Genomic DNA, 23854 nt, shown 5'->3' with positions numbered 1-23854 from the left:
TAGCTCAATGGGGTCCTGAAAATTTTTTCCAGTACTAATTATATTTAAATGATATTTTAGTGATAATTTACTTCAAAAAAACTACAAATTTGAAAAATATATGGGATCCGAGTAGGTATATTTAGTGGTGTCCTACCCAATTCAAAATAAAAACTTTAAATTTAAAAAATATACGGGGTCCTACAGTTAAATTTAGTGGTGTCCTGTAAAATTTAAAAGATATTTTTTACTAAAAACTTTCAAACTAGTGGTGTCCCGTGACCCCGCTGATTAATTTCTACACTCGCCACTGACAATGGACTATAATCGCAGCAACAATAGACATCGGACTGTGAAAAGAAAAATAGTGGTTGTGGAAACTTTGCAAGACCAGGTTCATATTATTTGTTTCTAGTGGAACCCCGGTTATTCAATAACTGGGCTGGATATAATTGGGCCTATCCATCTTTGACTTGTTGGCCTAATTTCTCTCAAAAGGCTCAAAAGCAGTTTTCTAGTCAGTTTAATGGCCCATCTCAGCAGATCAGGCCCATCATAAATAATAATCAGTGGCAACAGTTCTGGCCCACTAATTCCGGTCTTCTTGGGCCTAGACCGAACACCTCTCCGGCATTCAGTGCGCACAAGTTTCAGAACCCGGTTGATGAAAATTGGTACATGAATACCGGGCTACTGCTCACCTTGCCTCGAATTCAAGTAAACTCGATACATTTTTAATAAAAGCATTGTTTCATCTGTTGGTGACAGTTCCACAATACATGTTTTAGACTCCGGAAACGCCACCCTTCCTAACCCTTACCGACCTCTACACCTTCACAATATTCTTGTTACACCAAATATCGTCAAAAACTTAATTTCTGTCAAATAATTTAACAAAGATAATAAATCTACCATTGAAATTGATGAATAATGAATTTGGTTCTCCGTTAAGGATGTCCGGACCAGACAAACTCTTCTTCGATGTGACAGTGACGGTGATCTTTACCCTCTCACTAACGTGTTTAAAATTGTTTTGCTTACATCAAGTCAACCTCTTTGGCACAATCGTTTAGGACACCCTGGCAAACACATTTTGCATACTTTAGTTTCTCGTGGTTTCTTTAATTGCAATAAATCTATGACTAAAACTTTATGTCATGCGTGCCAATTAGGAAAACATATAAAATTGCGCTTTTATCGTTCTACCTCTATTGTAACTAAACCCTTTGAAATTATATATTCTGATTTATGGACATCAGCCATTCCTAGTGTAGGTAGTTTCAAATATTACATGCTATTATTAGACCACTATACTCATTTTCTATGGGTTTACCCTATTCGTAAGAAATCTGGTGTGTTTTTCAAATTTTTACAGTTTCTCTCATATGTTAAAAATCAATTCAACACCACAATTAAAGCCCTACAGTGTGACAACGGGGGTGAATATGATAATGCGTCCTTTCATAACCTCTTTTCCACTCATGGCATCAAGTTTCGCTTTTCTTGCCCCCACACTTCTCAGCAAAATGGCATGGCGGAACGCATGATCCACACCATAAACAACTGTGTCCGATCTCTTATTTTTCATGCTAGCCTCCCCCACTAATATTGGGGTGAGGCCCTGCATATGGCCACTCATTTACTAAATATTCTACCCTATACATCCATCTGTAACGATGTTTCGTCTATTAGACTTTTCAACAAACACCCTAAATTTTCTCAACTTCGAGTCTTCGGTTGCTTGTGCTATCCACATCTCCGGACACCTCAGAAACTTGCCAAAAGTTCTACCCCATGCATATATCTTGGCTATCCATCCAACCATCGGGGCTACCGTTGTCTAGATCTTGATACAAAAAGATCATCATATCGCGACATGTCACCTTTAATGAAACTATATTTCCTTTCGGGTCCATGCAACTGAATTCCTCTCCCTCTTATTCATTTCTTGACATTCCTAGTGAGTTCCAACATCACCCACATCACCACCACACTGATAGCCTTAGCATCCCACCTGCTACTAATTCGGTTCCTGCTTCTGCTCATCCTTCACTTCCTTCTATCGAACCTTCACCCACTGATGATGCTTCGACCTTCGTTCCCTCCACCTCAGCTGAGAGTATGTTTGGTTCGACCATCCCCATTCCAGCAACTCACAATCTACACCCAATGCTCACTCGTGCCAAAATCGAAATCTAAAAACCTATCTCGCGCTTAAACTTAATTGTTAACACCCTACCAGATATTCCGAAATCTCACATCCATGCCCTTTCTGACCCTAAATGTAAACATGAAATGCTTGATGAATATAATGCTTCAATTAAAAATGGTACTTGGTTTCTGGTCCCGCGACCTTCGGGTGTTAATATTGTGAGATCTATGTGGTTGTTTAAACGAAAGTTACATTCTGATGGCACTTTAGACACGTATAAAGCTCGTTTGGTAGCTAATGGCAAAAGCCAACGACCTGGTATTGATCATGGTGAAACTTTTAGTCTGGTAGTAAAACAGGCAACTATTCGGGCTGAACTTAGCTTATATGTTTCTCGTCATTGGCCGATTCATCAGCTAGATGTTAAGAATGCTTCTTACAGATACAGTTTACATGCACCAACCTTCGAGTTTTCATGATCCGACTAACCCGGTTATGTATGTCATCTTCGCAAATCTATATACGGTGTGATGACCCGAAAATTTCGACTAAATTTAAACTTAATCTTAAATGATTAATGACTTCGACACGATAAGCAAAGCCTATGAAGTTGAATCTCAAAATTTTGAACTATTCAATTACCCTTCGGTTGTTCTCAACGATTCGCGAACCATTATATGTAAACAGATACATATATATACTATAACTTGAAAACGTAACAAAGTTTTAATTGCATGATACCGTACATTAAACTTATTGGTTTATATATCTATTTGAATATATATGATTTCAAGTTATTTAGTAAACGATAGTAACATTCGATTATTGATTCGATTGATATTTAGATAAGTTAACTAAAACGTTTAAGATGAACAAGTAAAATACTAATTTGCTACAGTATTTTCAAATTGCTACAGTACCCAAAATGCTACAGTGTTTTCAAAAATCACTATTTGCTACAGTGAAATTGACTTTGCTACAGTTAATTGCTACAGTAAAAAATGACTTTGCTACATTAACTTTGCTACAGTAACACTATTTCAAAATGAAAATGTATATATTATATATATATTAACAAATAGCGAGACGATGATTTATAGAAGTAAATGACCAAAACATTTGAAAGTTTAAGATATAATATGAGTGGTATAGTTTATGGATAATTTAAGACTATATTTTGACAAAGGTACGTGACACGAAACGTAAAATGCAAGTTTTCTAAAGGTACGAAAGGACATTCGAAAAACTGAAACCGGGACATAAGTCGAGTGATGACGTACGACTTATCGGAACAAAAATTACAAGTCAACTATGCACGTGAATTTAATATAATATATAATTAATTATTTAAATTATATATATTATATTAATATTTTATCATGTCGACAAACAAATGGACAAATGATTCTGAGCTGGAAATTGAGGCCATGCGATCGCATGGCCATCATGCCCAAAATCCATGCGATCGCATGAGGCAAAATTTCAGGCCAAGTGCTATAAATTCTCGAGTTTTGGCCAGATAAATCACACACACATATATATTATTTTTACTCCGTATTTATTTATTTTATTATTATTATTATTATTATTATTAATAATAAGATTATTATTAATCTTATTATTTTTATTATTAGTGTTATTATTTTTGCGATACAAAAATAATAATGTACATAAAATATTACGACGGAGTGCTGTCCAAGTAATTTTTCAAAACGAGTTTCCGAGAAAGCTAGAGCTAAGGAAAATATGGGTTATTGCCAAGGAGGTTATGGGTAATATTCGGGGGTATTTTTATGAATCAAACCTCGTGCTTATTATCTCCAATGCGTCTACGTGCTTTCCTGCAATATTGTATATCAATATTAAACTGTGAGTTTCATAAGATCTCTTTTACTCTCTACATTTTTGGGCTGAGAATACATGCAAATGCTTTATTAACCGATATACAATATTTATATGCGTGAGTTTCATATGATCCCTTTTTCAAATTATATTTTTGGGCTGAGAATACATGCGCAGCTTTATAAACTGTTTTACTAAATGGATACAAATACTAAAACTGATTTTGTGTGAGTTTCATTTGCTCCCTTTTTAATTGCTTTTGCAATCTATATTTTTGGGCTGAGAATACATGCACTTTATTTTAAACGCAATGGATACAAGTACATACTAAATTCTACACCGAGTTTGAACCGAAAATCCCTTAGCTTTGGTAACTAGTAACTGCCGGTTATAAGAACTGGTGGGCGCGAGTAGTAGTATATGGATCCATAGGGCTTGACATCGCCGTCCGAGCTAGAGCGCTAGCCTTTTAACGGACGTATGCTATTTGATAAGCGTACACGTTGGTTTGCGTGTATTATTAAGATGATTATACAAAGGGTACAAATTATATATACGTTAAAGTTTAGTTACCAGGGTGCTCAACTTTGTAGAACCGATTGATAAACGTTTCGGATGAAACAACTGAAATCTTGTGATTCCCCTTTTATGTAAAACCTATTGATAAACGTTTTGAATAAAACAACTGAACTTTTGTAATCCACATTGATATACGGATTATGTGTAATATTAAAACTATGAACTCACCAACCTTTGTGTTGACACTTGAAGCATGTTTATTCTCAGGTTTCCTAGAAGTCTTCCGCTGTTTGCTTATATGTTAGACAAGCTATGTGCATGGAGTCATACATGGCATATTTTTCAAGGAAACGTTGCATTCACCAAATCATCACCATGTATCTTATTTTGACTGCACTGTCAACGGAAGTACTATTGTAAACTATTATTTACAGTGATTGTCTATATGTAGAAATCATCAGATGTTGAAAACCTTTGATTTAAATATTCATTTATGGTGTGCCTTTTCAAAAGAATGCAATGTTTACAAAACGTATCATATAGAGGTCAAATACCTCGCAATGAAATCAATGATTGACGTATTGTCCATATGGATTTGGAGCGATCGTCACATACGGTCTTAAGCACGCTCCCCGTGCTTGGTTCCATTGATTTGCTCAGTATGATCTTCGTGTTGGTTTTCAATGTAACATCCCGCCTTTTTCCGTCAACTTTTCCGTTTAACTATTTATGTTCCGTTATATGTTTATAACACGTCTCGTTGATACGTGTTTGAATTATCTTGTTTAGGTAATTCCCACACCCGTTTTAAAGTTAAGGGACCAAACTTGCCAAGGGTTGAAACTTTTGACTAGGTCAAAGAGTCAACCCTCATCCTCATCCATTCAATCTCATCTCTTTCACTCTTACTACTTCAACTTTTCTCTCAACTTCCATACAAAGATTCATCATCCAAAATCGAGCTAGCGGTCATCTTGCCAAACAAATTACATATTTGAACTCCTCGTGATCTCCTCTTCGATTCCATACCGATCTCATCAAATTTGGGTAACTTTCTAAAATCACTAGATTTTGTGTTCTTGATGTTTTTAACTTATAAAAGTGTTAATTAGTGTCTATGGCTCAAGTCTAACACGAATATATGATTTATATGCTCGATCTCGTTGTTTTAGTGTAACTAGCATGAACTTGAATTTTGGTGTGTTGTTCTTGAATTTTGGATGATCATATGTTGTTAGATGTTAAAAGTTGATGTTTTAATTGTGTTACTAGCATCACTAGCTTCAATTTGATGTGTAGGTTGCCTTAGAAAACTTCATGAACTTGATTATTGATTTTGGTGAATTTGAGTTAGGGTTTGATGAACTTGAAATGGACTTTTGATGCATTGAATGCCATGGATTATTATTGGTAAGTGTTTAGTTGGATTGTATGCTTGATTACCTTCGAAACGGCATATCATTCATGTAAATTGGTTGCCCGAATCATTGAATTGCATTTATGAACTTGTATGCGGTTAATGTTAAGCATTAGATGCGGTTTTGGTTGTTGTTAGTGATGAATTGCTTGATGAAATGTGCTTAGTTGTTTTCCTTGTCAAATTACCTTTCCAACGATATATAGTATGCATTTTGGATGTTTTCGGTTCATAAAATATGTTAATTTGAGTTTTGGTTCGTGACTTGGACCATTTTTCTGCAAACTGCATGTTTCCCAGGTATTGCGCGCCGCGCATATACCCGCGCGCCGCGCAGAATTAGAAATCCCAGATGTTTGCCTTCGTGGTTAAGTTCTGACCAGGATTTACACTTGGGTGCGCGCCGCGCAACCCATTGCGCGCCGCGCATATGCCCAGCTCATTTTTGTTTTTATTTTTCCTTTCACAAAATGTTTCCCGCTTAACCGTAACTCCGATTAACATGAAACTTGGCCATTCTGCTCATAAATGATTTCTCATCATGGGAAAATTGTCGGATACCCGACCCGACCCCGTTGACCTTGACTTTGACCAAGTTTGACTTTTAGTCAAACTTAACCAAACAATTATACGATCGTTCTAACATGCTTAGTTACTTGTATCGTGCATGAAACTTGACTAATTGATTCACATGCTATATTAATCGAGTCGTAACGAGCCATAGGACTAATTGAACATCTTTGACCGTTTGTGTTTACCGTTATTGATACAACCTATATGTTTAGGTCAAGACTAGCTTTGTCTTTGCACGCGTCTACTTGTTGAAGTACTTTATTTACTCTTGCACTCAAGGTGAGATCATAGTCCCACTTTTACTCTTTTTGAACTTATATTTGGGATGAGAAAACATAAACGATTCTTTTGAACTAAGTGAACACAAGAACGGGAAAACAAACATTCTACATACGAGTTTAGAACAAAAATCCTCAATTCGATTATCATTAGTTACACTTGCCGGGTGTAAGCGAGAACTTATGTTATATGGCCATATGGGTTGACAACCCTCATCTTTGACGGTTCGCTACCGTCTACGGATGAAATATATTTTCGAGAATCAGTGTTTGTTCTAGCACTATGGATGGGGTATACAATGGAAGGAATGTTAAGCTTTGATAATTGGGTGCTCGTGAAACAAACTTTTGGAATGTATTACTATTATTTCATTGATGCAAATCTTGTGGTTCACTTGTACTTACTTACTTAAACCTATGATTTCACCAACGTTTTCGTTGACAGATTTCTATGTTTTTCTCAGGTCCTTGAACGATACATGATACATGCTTCCGCTCATTATTTTGATACTTGCATTGGATGTCGAGTATATATGCATACATGGAGCGTCTTTTGGATACTTTTAAAATGTGTCGCATAAGTTTCATTTGTACTTAAAACTTTGTATCGTAACTTGCGGTGGAACTATTCTTGTAAACTTGAACAACCTTTACATTTGAAATGAATGCGACATATCTTTTGGTCAAACGTTGTTTTAAAGACTTATGACCACGTAACGGGACCTAAGTAGACGGCGCCGTCAATGACGATTTGGTCGGGTCGCTACATTCAACATAGCCATTGTGATTCACCATGGTTCATTTACCGGCATGTGACTCATATTGCTTATTTACTTCTATATGTGGATGATATTATCCTCACCGCTTCGTCCACTTCTCTTTTAAACCAGATTATTACCTCTCTTGGTAATGAATTTTCCATGACTGATCTTGGTCCACTAAATTACTTTCTAGATATATCTGCTACTCATACTAAAGATGGGATGTTTCTCTCTTAACGGAAATATGCCCTTGATATATTGGATCGAGCTGATATATTTATCGCCAAGTTGGTGAGTTTTGGGGTCGGAAGATGAAGATTAATTCTTACCTATCACCTGTGTCTATTATAATATATCTAGCTACAACTTGTAAAAGGTCAGATTCCTAATTCCAGAAAGTTTTTGGCCAAAAGTTCAGACCCAAATATTCATATTTGATGATGTTACTCAACTAGTTCATGACCCGTGATTACACGGGTTGGGCTAAAATTAAAATTTAAAGATTACTAATGCAAGTCTAATAAACATAGATATAAGTTTTATTGTAAGTTACTCCGTATATGATTTGAGTTCTATTATTACGTTTTGATGGTAGCTTACTTATGACTATATCAAATCCACTTTTATAGACACATTTGAGCAATATACATATGAATCACATAGCCATTTATGCAAGTGAATGCTTCATTTAATTACAATCAGTACACACCACCCTTATATTCCATAAACCTTTTTATCCTTATTTTTTCAAATTAAGTATCCATGCACCCAAAAAATTGGTTGACATTACCCATGACCTATTCTTGTGTAAAATGTGGAGGCACCATCAGTTTCATGCCAATAATCCATTCCAAATAACTCATCAACATATATGACATAGATAATTGCACAATCAACATATATAACATTTGTTGAAATTAAATTTGCATTTAAAACCTGTTGAAAGCTCTTGCACTCAACTTTTCTTTATATATCAACTCATTTACTTTCCTCATCATCCTAGCAAGTAAATGGGTAATAAAATGTCACCTTGAATTAACCCACTACCGAGCAAAACAATAAACATTGGATCATTGGCAGACGGAACAAAGCTCCCAACTTTCTTCACCACTCAACACATTAAGGCTAAGTAAGATCAACTTCGGTGTACAAATATCTTTAGCAGTAACTCTAGAAGAATCAACAACCTAGTCATCTCCAAAACACCCTATGGAATTGTCGCTGGGTCTCTTTGAACTAAAGAGAAATTCATTTATACATTTCATATACCAATCAGCAATAGACCATTTAATTACCTTTGGCTAGCAACTTTTACTCCAAATTTGATTCCATTGACTTCCAAAGTAGTTTAGCCAACAACATTGATGGTTCCGAAATGAGTGGAATCATACTTTAACAGGATAGCCTTAAAAAGACATCCATTTCAATGTTATTAGGATTAAGATAAGATTAAGATTTAACATTAGAAGTACCTGACCACCCACAACTTTAAGCATATGATTATCTAATTTTAACTCTTCTATTCACAATACCCAATGACCAACAATTTGCTCTGTTAGAGGACAAAATAAGAAATGATCTACAAACTCATTAACAGATAAGTACTCATATTAAGTTAGGTGTAAAAAGATATGAATACCTTACACATGCCTATCGCCAAATTTCTCTCCATCATTTCATCAAACACGTAGTGTGCGTCAAATAAATACACTAATTGTATATTAACAACAATAAATGTTGCGACTAACAGATGTAAAGATAGTACATAAAACGAACGTATCTCATCTTCAATACCGTTAATCGTTGCAAAGCACCATAAACTTTTCTTCATGTTTTGTCGTCATCGTACACTTCGCATCCTTCATTGTCAAAAGCGTATCAAACACCATAAAGCAATTCTCCTTTAAGATTCAGCCTATCATTTTCAATTTCAAGATGATTGTGATAGACAAATCAAATGCTATAAAAACAAAAGAAATACAGACGAAATTCATAATCTAATTTTAAATATGAAAAGAGGAAACCTGGAAAACTATTGAAAGAATTGGCGGAATTAAAGGGACAGTGATGATAATTTTAGATGTAGAAATGTAAAATATGAAATGAAATGAAGGATATAAAAAAGGATGAATCTGAAATAATCTGTATGAACAACAGTCCCAAGACAACAGGTAACCCATACATATTGATGGCGTGCAAGACTTCTTTGAGTTCCAAGAAAAAAACTAACATTAATATTCAAGTTCTTAAAATAAAGGGAAAAATATTTGAAAATACATTGAACTTTCACTAAATTCTTATTGTATGTATCCAACTTTCAAATCTTCTATTGTATGCATTCAACTATCCAAAATACCTCAATTTTATTTTTAAACATTTACATCTTTAATCCCTTATATTTATAAACCTTAATTTCATTGGTCCTCTTCCAAACTTCCTTCCATCCAAACCTGCAATATCCCCAAATTAAATTGCTTAAAAAATAAATTATTTTCTTCTTCCCCATATCAATTCAAATCATATATGTAAATTATCCTTTAAATCCGTCTCACAACGAATTTTAAAGATAAAAACCCTAATTAAGAATCCAACTCACAACCAAATTCAAGACTCATAGTTCCTCTCTCATAGTTCTTCGCCATCATTGTTAGTCGTCACCATCATTATCAGTTCATCATTGGAGATTTGCAGGTCATAACATCGCTGGATCCTTATCGTCGTCATCGAAAAACCCCACCACCACCGTCGTCATCTGAAAACCCCTGATTGGTGGTTGTGTTTTTTTTTTTTTTCATTCTCAGATCCGCCGTCATCTTCTTCAAAATCACTAGATGTGACCATAGGAGTAGATGAAAAATTGGTTTTTAGAAAATTTGCTGCTGCTACTGTTGAAAATTGGTTTTTTGAAATAAATCCCTTGAATTGGAATCAATTGCTGTTGCTACTGCTGAAAAAAAAAAAAAAGTTGGTGGAGATTTTCTTTTAAAAAAATGTTTGGGTAAAGGATGAAGATGGGGTTTTTAATGTATTAACTGTTTTCCTCGAGATGAAGTGCGAAAATGGGTTTTTAATTTTAAGTTTAGTTCAGATTTAATAGAAGTTTAAAAGATTGAATCAATGATTTATGGGGTTTTAAATTTTGGGATTTGATGAAGATGAAAGTTGATGAAGGTGAAGTAAAGATGAAGGTTAGATGTCGACGTCGCTGTTAAATGGCGAAATTGGGTTTTTAATTATAGGTTTGGTTAAGATTTCATATATATATATATATATATATATATATATATATATATATATATATATATATATATTAAAATTCAACTCTTATTCATATATATGATTTTAGTAGTTGGGTTTTGATTTGTGAAAATTGTTGTTCATATGTATAGATTTGATATTGGTAGTTAGAGAAAAATGGATGATGAAGATGATTGAATTCATAAAGGTGTGATCAATTTTTTTATGATCTTAAAGGGTAGGGATCAAATAAAAAAATGATGCAAATTACAAGGACTAATTCACTAATTATTTCTACATATATGAATTATAAGTAATTCAATGCATACATTAGAAGAGATTTAAAAGTTAAATGCATACAATAGAAAATCTGAAAGTTGAATGCATACAATAAGAATTTGGTGAAAGTTCAATACATTTTTAAACAATTTTCCCTAAAATAAATACTCCGTATTATATTATTTAGATTTAGGGTGTGTTTGGCGCAAGAGCTTATAGGAGCTTATGAGAGCTTATGGGAGCTTGAGCTTATGATTTTAATAAGCTCCAAGTAATAAGTTTTGTTTGGTAGATATAAAAAGTAGAGCTTATGAAAATCATAAGCTCTAGAAAAATAAGCTATTTCTAGTAGCTTATGAAAAAAAGTAGAGCTTATGAACTGGAGAATAAGCTCCAGCTAGTTTACCAAACACTTGTAAAAAATAATAAGCTCCAGCTACCATAAGCTCCAACTCCAGCTCCAGCTCTAGCCCATAAGCTCCAGCTCCAGCTATAAGCTCGAGCTCCAGCTAATTTCATCCAAACACACCCTTAAAGTAAATTTATAAGATGACATCATCCAAAAGTTTTGAAGTGTCTCAACAAAATGCCAAGATAACTCAAGTGATGTCATCAACATCGACAAATTATATACGGAGTATAAGATTATCCCATGTACCAATCTACCCCAAACTATTTTAATGATGTCTACCTTGGTGGATATTGTAGTGTATTAACTTATTATTAGTGGCAGTATGCAGGAAGCTGATTTACAATATCGATGGTTTATGTATGTTCACTTTACTATACAGATGTCTTAATTTCGGCTGCTGTTACGGAATATAAAGGCCCACAAATATTTGGAGTAGTTCGTCTAGCCCAGGTGAGTATGGAGTTGGCTAGAATCGAAGCCAATTTACTGGATTGTCACCCGGAAAGCATTTACGGCTCTAGTTATTAAGTCGACAACAAGCGTTGTGTAGTGACCCGAACTTTTCCATGTTTATATATATTAAATGAAATTGATATTTATATGATTAAGTGTTTCCAACATGTTAAGCAATCAAACTTGTTAAGACTTGATTAATTGAAATAGGTTTTATATAGACAATTGACCACCAAAGTTGACCGGTGATTCACGAACGTTAAAACTTGTAAAAACTATATGATGTCATATATATAGTTAACATGGTATTATGATAAGTAAACATATCATTAAGTATATTAACAATGAACTACATATGTAAAAACAAGACTACTAACTTAAGGATTTCGAAACGAGGCATATACGTAACGATTATCGTTGTAACGACATTTAATTGTATATATATCATATTAAGATATATTAATACATCATAATATCACGATAATGTAATAATTTAATATCTCATTTGATATAATAAACAATGGGTTAACAACACTTAACAGGATCGTTAACCTAAAGGCTTCAAAACAACATTTACATGTAACGACTAACGATGACTTAACGACTCAGTTAAAATGTATATACATGTAGTGTTTTAATATGTATTCATACACTTTTGAAAGACTTAAAGACACTTATCAAAATACTTCTACTTAACAAAAATGCTTACAATTATATCCTCGTTCAGTTTCATCAACAATTCTACTCGTATGCACCCGTATTCGTACTCGTACAATACACAGCTTTTAGATGTATGTACTATTGGTATATACACTCCAATGATCAGCTCTTAGCAGCCCATGTGAGTCACCTAACACAAGTGGGAACCATCATTTGGCAACTAGCATGAAATATCTTATAAAATTACAAAAATATTAGTAATCATTCATGACTTATTTACATGTAAACAAAATTACACATCCTTTATATCTAATCCATATACCAACGACCAAAAACACCTACAAACACTTTCATTCTTCAATTTTCTTCATCTAATTGATCTCTCTCAAGTTCTATCTTCAAGTTCTAAGTGTTCTTCATAAATTCTATAAGTTCTAGTTTCATAAAATCAAGAATACTTCTAAGTTTGCTAGCTTACTTCCAATCTTGTAAAGTGATCATCCAACTTCAAGAAATCTTTATTATTTACAGTAAGATATCTTTCTAATAGAAGGTAATACTCATATTCAAACTTTGATTCAATTTCTATAACTATAACAATCTTATTTCGAGTGGAAATCTTACTTGAACTTGTTTTCGTGTCATGATTCTGCTTCAAGAACTTTCAAGCCATCCAAGGATCCCTTGAAGCTAGATCTATTTTTCTCATTTCCAGTAGGTTTATCCACAAAACCTGAGGTAGTAATGATGTTCATAACATCATTCGATTCATATATATAAAATTACCTTATTCGAAGGTTTAAACTTGAAATCACTAGAACATAGTTTAGTTAATTCTAAACTTGTTCGCAAACAAAAGTTAATCCTTCTAACTTGACTTTTAAAATCAACTAGACACATGTTCTATATCTATATGATATGCTAACTTAATGATTTAAAACCTGAAAACACGAAAAACACCGTAAAACTAGATATACGCCGTCGTAGTAACACCGCGGGCTGTTTTGAGTTAGTTAATTAAAAACTATGATAAACTTTGATTTAAAAGTTGTTCTTCTGGGAAAATGATTTTTCTTATGAACATGAAACTATATCCAAAAATTATGGTTAAACTCAAAGTGGAAGTATGTTTTCCAAAATGGTTATCTAGACGTCGTTCTTTCGACTGAAATGACTACCTTTACAAAAACGACTTGTAACCTGTATTTCCGACTATAAACTTATACTTTTTCTGTATAGATTCATAAACTTAAGTTCAATATGAAACCATATCAATTGGATTCACTCAAAACGGATTTAAAACGAAGAAGTTATAGGTAAAACAAGATTGGATATTTTTGCTTGTTGTAGCTACGTGAAAATTGGTAACAAATCTATATTAATCATATCCTAGCTAACTTGTATTGTATTATACATGTATTCTAATACATTATGTAATCTTGGGATACCATAGACACGTATGCAAATGTTTTGACATATCATATCGACCCATCTATATATATTATTTGAAACAACCATAGACACTCTATATGCAGTAATGTTGGAGTTAGCTATACATGGTTGAGGTTGATTCCAAAAATATATATACTTTGAGTTGTGATCTAGCCTGAGACGTGTATACACTGGGTCGTGAATTGGGTCAAGATAATATATATCAATTTATTTTCTGTACATCTAACTATGGACAACTAGTTGTAGGTTACTAACGAGGACAGCTGACTTAATAAACTTAAAACATTAAAACGTATTAAAAATGTTGTAAATATATTTTGAACATACTTTGATATATATGTACATATTTGTTATAGGTTCGTGAATCGACCAGTGGCCAAGTCTTACTTTCCGACGAAGTAAAAATCTGTGAAAGTGAGTTATAGTCCCACTTTTAAAATCTAATATTTTGGGATGAGAATACATGCAAATTTATAAATGTTTTACGAAATAGACACAAGTAAATGAAACTACTTTATATGGGTGAATGATCGAAGCCGAATATGCCCCTTTTTATCTTGGTAGCCTAAGAATTTGGGAACAGACCCCCAAATTAACGCGAATCCTAAAGATAGATCTATCGGGCCCAACAAGCCCCATTCTGAAATTTGGAATGCTTTAGTACTTCGAAATTGTCATGTCCGATGGGTGTCCCGGAATGATGGGGATATTCTATATGCATCTTGTTAATGTCAGTTACCAGGTGTTCATCGTATGAATGATTTTTATCTCTATGTATAGGATGTATTGAAATATGAAATCTTGTGGTCTATTATTTCGATTGATAAATATATAGGTTAAACCTATAACTCACCAACATTTTTGTTGACGTTTAAAGCATGTTTATTCTCAGGTGATTATTAAGAGCTTCCGCTGTTGCATACTAAAATAAGGGCAAGATTTGGAGTTCATGCTTGTATGATATTATGTAAAAACTGCATTCAAGAAACTTATTTTTGATGTAATATATTCTTATTGTAAACCATTATGTAATGGTCGTGTGTAAACGGTATATTTTAGATTATCATTATTTGATAATCTACGTAATATTTTTTTTTAAACCTTTATCGATAAAATAAAGGTTATGGTTGTTTTAAAAATGAATGCAGTCTTTGAAAACGTCTAATATAGAGGTCAAAACCTCGCGACGAAATCAATTAATATGGAACGTTTATAATCAATATGAACGGGACCTTTCACGTTGATTTATTGGCGACTTAAATGACTCTTGGAGCCTAAATTAAATTTCAGGCAGGATTTAAAACCCATGAAAATTTGACTTTACCATTTTCAAGGCGTTTCAATTTTATTTTTAATTTTATTTAATTTTTAATAAAAAAATTTCCTACCTATTGGCCGGGGGTACAATCGGAAGCAATCTCTCTATCTGTCGAATAGAGAGAGGGATAACTTTCTCTACTTTTGAGAGTGTTTTCACTCTGGGTGGAGAAATGACTTGTCTTTATTCTCGGATAGGGAAGGAATTTCTACATCTCACCTCCCCCATACACCACTTATGTGGTACTGGATTTTGTTGTTGTTGTGTTCCCCCGGAAAGCATGGTTGGTCCATAAATGAATTTGGCAACCTCACTCGTGCCGCGGCTAGTAGTGGCAAAATATATAATCCAGTCAAGCAAGAATCAGAAGAAAAGGTCAGTAGTAAGTTTACATTTGACATGGTTCCTTTAAGTGAGTCAGCGTTTAGAACGATTGCATTTTAGTATATGAAAAGACTTTTTTGCGTTGGTGGTCCCTCATTCATACATTACATCAATTTGCATGTCACGTCCCTGTCATTTTTAGCTCTGGTGGTCCCTTGATTTTACAAATACTGACTTGGTGTTCCCTCTGTCTATTTTCTGTTAAAAATGTTCGTTAAGTGACATCATGTATTGTCGTTTAAGATGAATCAAACGTCATAAAACGAGATCACGTGTTAATCACATGATGATAATTAACGGAAATTAGAGGGAGGTACCATCAAGGCAACATTTGTAAAATTAAGGAACCACTGGCGCTTAAAAAAATATATATTATAGGGACGCGACATGCAATTCGATGTACAAACGAGAGACCACTGGCATAAAAAATTCATATGAAAATAAAAAGATTGGTGTTATTAAATATGGTAAATGCACACTATTTAGGTGCTTGGTGACCCGCGAACACTGGATATGAGAAAGGTGAAGCGTTTTTCTCGGGTGTGAAAAAGAACCTTAAAATTGGTGATCTGATTGGTCGAGCATTAGCGGTGTATTATAGTGAAGATAGGTCGGATAATGGGCTTGCGACGGCAGTTATAGCTAGAAGTGCAGGAGTTGGTGAGAAGTACAAAAAGCTTTGTACCTGTGATGGAACCACCATTTCGGAAGCAACAAATGCAGATTATGTGTCTAGCAAAGTTTAATGGGAATATGGTACCACATTATCCATTTTGATTTACAAGAGTGCACATAATATACTACTTCCTCCGTCCGAGTTCAATTGTCCACTTGTGACTTTGGTCTTTTCTTTCTAACTTTGTCTCTAAATATTTTTATTTGTATTATATATTATTCGTTGAACTTTATATCAATGGATTTTTTGAATATATATTTACCGGTACAATGATCATTAAGTATTATATAACACACAAAAAATTATTTAAAGTCAAAGTTAGATTAAAAAAACCTCTAAAGTCAAAATAAGACAATTGAACTGGGACATAGTGAGTACTAAAACTTGTACTTGTTGCATGTAATAGTTGTATGTGGATTTTTAAAAGTACAAAACTTGGCGGCCAGTTTTTAATAAAGGGTGATGATTCGTACACCACCAATTTTTAGCCGTACACCACCAAACATGTTTTACATTATTGTACAGTACAACATCATAATGCATGTTTAATGGTGTACGGCTAAAAACTAGTGGTGTACGGATCACTCCCCTTTAATAAAAGGCATACTACATCATGTTGTGTTACTTTATATCAAATATGTGCATCTTGTTCTCAGGTTATGGGTGTATTAGTTAGGTGTCGTTTGTTTTTCATTGTTTAGACCTTATTAGATCTTATGTCTGCGCGTCCACATAATGGTGTATCCTAGGGGATACACGCATAAAAACACCATTTTCATACAGAAAAATTGATCATAGAGCACAAAAGATAATTAAATTTAGCGGTGTTCAGCAGGCCGCTCAGCGTCAAGCGTAAGCCCTGCAGGCAGCTTCAATGCATAATCCCTTTAACTCAGCGCGTGAACGGCACGCAACCACGTCAGTACACGCCACCGACATTCTGGACACTTCACGTAACAGAACCATTTAGTGATTGACACGTGTATCCCGTGAATTTCGGACATTATGTGCCTATAAATAGACCCCCTGGGTCACCACATTTCACATCATTCTAATCTGAACTTCAGTCAGAGAGAAGTACACTTTCTCTCTCACACAGTTCTTTCTCACTCTAAACATACATTAGCCGCTTAGCAGCAATACGCTAGACGGATCAATTTCAGATTGATCCACAGATTGATTGAGGCCACCCCACAGATCTTATATCTGTGTTCCGGGTCTGCAGAGATTATTTCTCGAGGGCAAACAATAATCAACAGTATACGCCACACGCTGAGCAGCTATTGTCTTGTACTGGTACCTTACAGCCGCTATACGAAAAATTGTATCAACACCGCACATGTTTTTATTGCAGATTGTTTGTTTTACTGAAGATATAAGATAAAATAATATCTTCATTTATCTGCAAGTCTACAAACTTAGAAGTATGCTTCTAGCAGACACAAAAGTAAACAATTTTTGATGTTAGCCTACGGATCTTCAGACTACATCTTCTCTACAGATGCGGTTTACAGATCTTTAGACAAAGATAGCACCTAGTGAAAGTTCAACCATATCCAAAAATTATAAAAGAGAAAAAATGGGATCAAGATAGGATATGAACAGGAGAATCTGGCTTTAAAGATTAAAAGTTTAATACATAAAAACTTCTTTGCAGACACCAACCTAGTTTCATGGATAGGTAAGAACAAATATTCTACTAAAAACAAACATGTTCAATGGCTCGTCCCTGAAGGATCCGTGTACTTGAGAGGCAGCAACCCTTGTTTCTTGGCCATTTCATATATGGCAACGGACATCAAAACTTTTGCATCGGGGGTCATGCGCCAAAGTGTCTCGTAGGGAACCACACGCACTTTGATGAGTTCACCATGTTCCCTGAGCCCAGTTTCTTTACCCTGAAGCTGTTTAATAACATCTGCACTCACACTTCCTCTATATAGAAGTAAGCTGAGTTCCTCATCACATCCACCCTACCACCACAAACAATAAACGTTACATTAAAAACAAAAAAAGTAACGATTTTGATGCCTAGGATTAGTACCTATTTATTATGAAAAGCTTATTCATTGTGCTTCAATATAAAAAATCACATTATTCCGCAAATGCATGAACGATAAGTACCGGAGAAGGCACAACTTTGCAACCAGTGGATGGGTCAAGAAAAGATGTGAGATCAACCATGTCATCCAGATTTAATTTTATTCCTGTCTCTTCTTCCACCTGCCATTTTAATATCATAAATCACAAAGAACTATATATATGAGTGTGTATTTGTACCCATACATATATAAGATATGGTCAACCAACCTCACGTATTGCTGTGCCAATAACATCACCCACATTATCATCCAACATCCCTGCTGGTAGCTCCAAAATGGGCCTCCCAATAGGCACCCTAACCTTAAACATAAACAAGATTTATTGCAATTAGTAACTTCACCATATAAACACTAAAAATACGAACGTGATTACCGAACAAATAAATTATAACATGTACGTAGTCGTACACAAGAGAACCTGATCAGTAAGCACAGTGTAAGTTGTCCCCTCCGAATCCAATAGGATTAAAACAGCTACAGCTGGTCCTCGTGCAAATACGATACCTGGAACCTAATAACAGTATGCGATTTGAAGCATAAATGAAAATCGGAAGCAACATATTGTTGAATACAAATGACAAAACAATTATATTGTAAAGGTACCTTTTGCCCTGTTTCCTTATCAATGATATCTGCTTTGAACTTAACAAATCCAACACGCTTGCCAAACATGTCTACCCCCTATATTACAAGATACTAGCGAACATAAGGTGGTACTAATTCTTCCACCAACACTATTTTACAAGATATCATATTGTAACCAAAAGGTCGGTATCCGACTAATAAATTTGCTGAAAAAAATGAGAACACAACAAAATGAAGAAAGTTGAACGAGTTTCAAGTTAATACCTGAATGAGCACTTGTTTTAGATACAAAGATCCATCTGCAAGGAGTCCTTTTTCACTTTGAATGTTGTTTAGCCACTGCTCAAATAAAGATGAACCAATCGCATTCCTGCAAACTGAGGTAAATTAGTCTAATTTTCATTACCTAATCTTTGTTATTAAAATACACTACTACTATAACTTATGAAAGTCAAACTAACTAATTAGCTACATTATTATACTTCAAAGTACATTATAAGTACTTGTTACCATCACTAAACTCCAAATTAACATTCAGTCTAGTAGAACAAGAGTTAAGAGTCTACTATAGAATGTAATAAGATAATGATATTCAGTTAACTTATGCAATTCTATAATGTACTTATAAGCGACTTCTATCTAAGGTACTAATCATTGTTAGCACAAATTATGACTTTTGATGTGTTCGAAATGTGGTCGAAACTCGAGAAAACAAACTATAATCTTATTCGAATCATTTTAATTCTATTATATTCAATAAAATTCGAAGTCGAATATAAAATTTTGGAACTAAGAGTTCATTAATGAGAAACAATTTAATTTAATTTATTATTATTATTATTACTATTACTATTATTATTATTATAGATTATAGATTATAGATTATAGATTATAGATGAGTTAGGATCGATTAGTATAACTGATCATAAACCCTAACTTTACCTAAACAATCAATTCTCTTTAAATTTAAAATTAATAAACCTCAACTGATTCAAACGAAGAAGAAAGTGAAATTAGTTGCCTGAAGTCAGGATCGGAGACACCGGGAGCGGCAACGACCGTAACCGGTTGGGAACGCTGAGTCGGTAAAGTTATGGTGTGAGTGAGTTGGAATGAGGATGAGTCGGTTGACATTTTAGAAATTATAATTCTGTTTCTGCTAATTAAATTGCGACATCGAATTGAACTAGTGGTTAATTTGTTGATGCAGGTGAAGGTGAGTGTAGTAGACATGAAGGCGGAAGAGCAAAACGCAGTCGTTTTGGCGCTGTTGACAACGCAGGAAAAAAAATATTAGTACTTCTAGTTATTGCTCGTGCATGATTTGCAAGTAAAACAAGGTACTCTTAAGATTATAGGCGGAAGGTAACGCAGACAAAAGAGGGCGACGGCCCTCCCACAACGCCCGCTATTAGATCGTCCACGCCCAAACATTCATATCGAAGGTTCTCCTTTAATGTCCAGAGCGTCCACAATGAGCTTACCAGGTATCCAGGTCCACGTCAGAGCCATACTATTCAAAGTTTTCTCAGAACCTTGCACGTCACCGGAAGTGTTGGGATATCTTAGAGAGGTTTCGGAAATTATTGTTCAAACTAAGGACAATGCTCGAAACAACGTCGATGACACTTATGGGGTGTGAGAAGATTCTTCACTCTCGATACTCTAATACTTTTGTAATGTATTTTCATCTTTTTTTTTGTAAGCGAGGAAACCCTTCTATGAAAAATCACATTGGCTCCCTCAGAGAAGGTAAAACCTCGGGTATTTTCATCTTTACGATAACAATTCTATTACTCTTGTAATGTATTGTTATCTTTACGATAACAATTCCAGAATAATAGTTACCAATCTTGAGATTAACATTTTTAATTTTAGAACATAGTATTTATTTGTTGTATTCATTACTCTAATCAATCAATGTGTTCATTATAGTTATATCTCTATCTCTATTTGCATAATTCTAAAATGTTATAAAACGAACTACGGGAATATAAGTTTTAAGATGTTTCTTGTTGAAAAACAGTAGTTTACATATATGAGTATCATATTAGTGAGTTTATTAAAATAATAGTGTTAAAACTTATAACGAACATCTAGTTACTCACTAAAAGAAAACATACCTCTAAAAGCCTGTTTGGAGTTATGCATTCAACCGTTCGGTTAAAGATTTTGGCAGAGTGTATTAAGGAGTCTCTTCAGATAAAGCTTTTACGGATCGCCAAGAAGCATGATGTTTGATCAACTTCTCACTTAACGTTGTTGTTGGTCTTTCTTGGTGTCTATTTTTTAAGCTTGGTTGTTTTGGTTTCCTTTAAGTCTCTCTTAAAACAACCACACTTCTTTGTATTGTAACTTATTCTTTTACGGCGTATTATTTTTAATAAAAGTTTCGGGGCATCCTCTTATCAAGGGGGGAAAAAAAAACAATAGTATTAATGATATACTCTAAGTAGAAAAATTAGATTAACTTAATAAAACTACTCTTATCAATCAAAGGAAAGTTATTAGAGAGTAATAAATTGATTAATAAGAAAGGCTTACAACCTAATTACCATTACTTTGATCAAGTAATTCAAATTTATTACAGCTTAGAATTTCCCAGTATTCTCATTTAGACCTATATAGAATAGGATTAGATTTCATCTATAAAGCAAGTTGCCATAACAAGCAAAGGCCCAAAAGCCAAAAAAAGGGAAGAAAAAATATAATATATACAGAGTAATAATTCAGGGTTTCATCTTGAAACTAAAATAAACTATAGGGGTATGTTCTAAAACTATACACCAGTCTTATCATAGTCATTAAACACAGACTCACATTTCCCGGAGATCCAATCCAAAGCCGGACTCACACAGACATATACAAACATCTTCACTGTATCTATAATCCCAAAATACCTTTAATGGTAGAATCACAGTCATGGACAACTCGCCGGAGTAGTAACCCTAGGTTCGAAACTGCCGTCGACATTCCATCAACTCCGACCGGCGAAGTCCGTTACGGCACCGGCAACAACATCTTCACCGCCACATCTCTAATTTCTCCGACGATCCTCACCGCATTAATCATTGCGTCATGGTATTTCAGTAACATCGGCGTATTATTACTCAATAAATACTTATTAAGTTTCTACGGATTCAAATATCCTATCTTCCTTACAATGATTCACATGATTTCATGTACTTTCTACAGTTTAATCGCGATCCGTTGGTTTCAGATCGTTCAATTTCAACATATTTCATCACGAAAACAGTTTTTTAAAATATTCGGTTTATCTGTTATTTTTTGCTTTTCAGTTGTTTGTGGAAATACTTCATTGAGATATTTACCTGTTTCGTTTAATCAAGCGATCGGTGCAACGACGCCGTTTTTTACTGCTATTTTTTCGTTTTTAATTACTTGTAAAAAAGAATCAGCTGAAGTTTACTTAGCTTTAATGCCGGTTGTGTTTGGGATTGTGTTAGCTAGTAATAGCGAACCGTTGTTTCATTTATTCGGTTTTTTAGTCTGCGTTGGTTCGACTGCAGGACGAGCGTTGAAATCGGTTGTGCAAGGGTTGTTATTGACATCCGATTCGGAGAAATTGCATTCGATGAATTTGTTGTTGTATATGGCACCAATGGCAGCTATGATCTTGTTACCTTTTAGCTTGTATATAGAAGGGAATGTGTTAGGTAAAACGATTGAGAAAGCGAAAAGTGATTCGTTTATGGTGTTTTTGTTGATTGGTAATGCAACAGTAGCGTATTTGGTCAATTTGACTAATTTTTTGGTTACGAAGCATACGAGTGCGTTGACGTTACAGGTGTTAGGGAATGCGAAAGCTGCAGTTGCGGCTGTGGTGTCTGTATTGATTTTTAAGAATCCTGTGACTGCTATGGGGATTTCGGGGTTTGCTGTTACGATTATGGGAGTTGTGATTTACAGTGAAGCGAAAAGAAGGCTGAAAGTTACCGCGCATTGATGGTGCAACAGATATCACACGGTGCGAATTCTTTGTTCTTTTTTTGTGCCTTCATTTTGATGTCTTTAGGATTGATTGATTTCATTTTGTTAAGTGTTAATGAAAAGTGCTTAAAGTGAAATTGGGATAATTGTAAAGTAAAAGCAAAGAACATAATTCGATTCGACTGGATATGAAAATTTGAGCTGGAAAAGGGGAAAGGGGACTGTGTTTTGTTGCTGTTTCGTTTTCTCTAATTTTGTAATGTGAATTATATGGAAAATTATTCAATTTATACTTTATTGTTGTTAATTGTAGAAAGTTCAGTTAGTAACGTGTCTTAGTTTCCTAATTGTCTGATTTATGAGTTCATACAGATTATTTGTGTTATTTAATACATGGATTTGTGGTTTTGTTATAGGTAGCTAGAGTATGTTAAGAATATAATGTAGTAACATAATAATTTTGATTCTTAGGAGAAACTGATGCCTTTGCTTAGAAATTAAGTCTTACCTTAGTTTGCTAATTACTTTCAATGATTGGTTTTGGTTTTTGTTACTTGTTGCTTTAAATTTAGTAAAGCATTTCCTAGATATCAAGACTTAATTTGGTATGCAGTTTTTTTAGATCTTTTTGGTGCTTCTAACAGAAGCTTTCAATAAACTAAGAGATGGCCCACAAAGTGTGAGTTGCTATATTGATACCCTTAAAATGTGTATGCAATTTGTATGGTACAAGTGTACTTTCTAACTAATGGTAAACAGAGTTGAGGCTTTAAGGGTTATGTTGGTCATGTTTTTTGTATGTTGATATAGGTTTGCATATGTTA

At 34.3% G+C, this 23854-nt stretch overlaps 2 protein-coding genes and 1 pseudogene across 2 annotated transcripts; 2 read left to right on the top strand and 1 right to left on the bottom strand.

The window, feature by feature from the left end:
* The first annotated feature begins 295 nt into the window (after nt 1–295).
* LOC139854974 (copper chaperone for superoxide dismutase, chloroplastic/cytosolic-like) lies at nt 296–16500 on the top strand (annotated as a pseudogene).
* A 1498-nt stretch (nt 16501–17998) lies between these two features.
* On the bottom strand, nt 17999–20213 carry LOC139854973 (nudix hydrolase 14, chloroplastic-like). Its single transcript, XM_071844242.1, has 8 exons — nt 20061–20213; nt 19590–19641; nt 19344–19456; nt 19098–19175; nt 18913–19005; nt 18703–18795; nt 18517–18615; nt 17999–18365 (listed from the first exon to the last, which is right to left on the bottom strand). The coding sequence occupies exons 1-8, from the start codon at nt 20211–20213 to the stop codon at nt 18108–18110; spliced, it is 939 nt and encodes a 312-aa protein (XP_071700343.1). The 3' UTR covers nt 17999–18107.
* A 1691-nt stretch (nt 20214–21904) lies between these two features.
* Nucleotides 21905–23245, top strand: LOC139852370 (probable sugar phosphate/phosphate translocator At1g12500). Its single transcript, XM_071841655.1, has one exon. The coding sequence runs from the start codon at nt 21985–21987 to the stop codon at nt 23044–23046; it is 1062 nt and encodes a 353-aa protein (XP_071697756.1). The 5' UTR covers nt 21905–21984; the 3' UTR covers nt 23047–23245.
* Nucleotides 23246–23854: the final 609 nt, after the last annotated feature.

This window comes from Rutidosis leptorrhynchoides, chromosome 6 (assembly GCF_046630445.1).
Source record: "Rutidosis leptorrhynchoides isolate AG116_Rl617_1_P2 chromosome 6, CSIRO_AGI_Rlap_v1, whole genome shotgun sequence".
Taxonomy (NCBI): Eukaryota; Viridiplantae; Streptophyta; class Magnoliopsida; order Asterales; family Asteraceae; genus Rutidosis; species Rutidosis leptorrhynchoides.
This window is presented reverse-complemented; position numbering and strand designations above follow the sequence as displayed.

What these genes read in the sequence shown, in the direction of transcription:
- LOC139852370 (XM_071841655.1), top strand. Translation starts at nt 21,985, where the DNA reads ATGGTAGAATCACAGTCATGGACAACTCGCCGGAGTAGTAACCCTAGG.
- LOC139854973 (XM_071844242.1), bottom strand. Translation starts at nt 20,213, where the DNA reads ATGTCAACCGACTCATCCTCATTCCAACTCACTCACACCATAACTTTA. An exon ending in TTGGCACAGCAATACGTGAG is followed by an intron (nt 18,616 to 18,702) that starts GTTGGTTGACCA and finishes TTAAAATGGCAG; the next exon opens with GTGGAAGAAGAGACAGGAAT. An exon ending in GCAAAGTTGTGCCTTCTCCG is followed by an intron (nt 18,366 to 18,516) that starts GTACTTATCGTT and finishes TTGTGGTGGTAG; the next exon opens with GGTGGATGTGATGAGGAACT.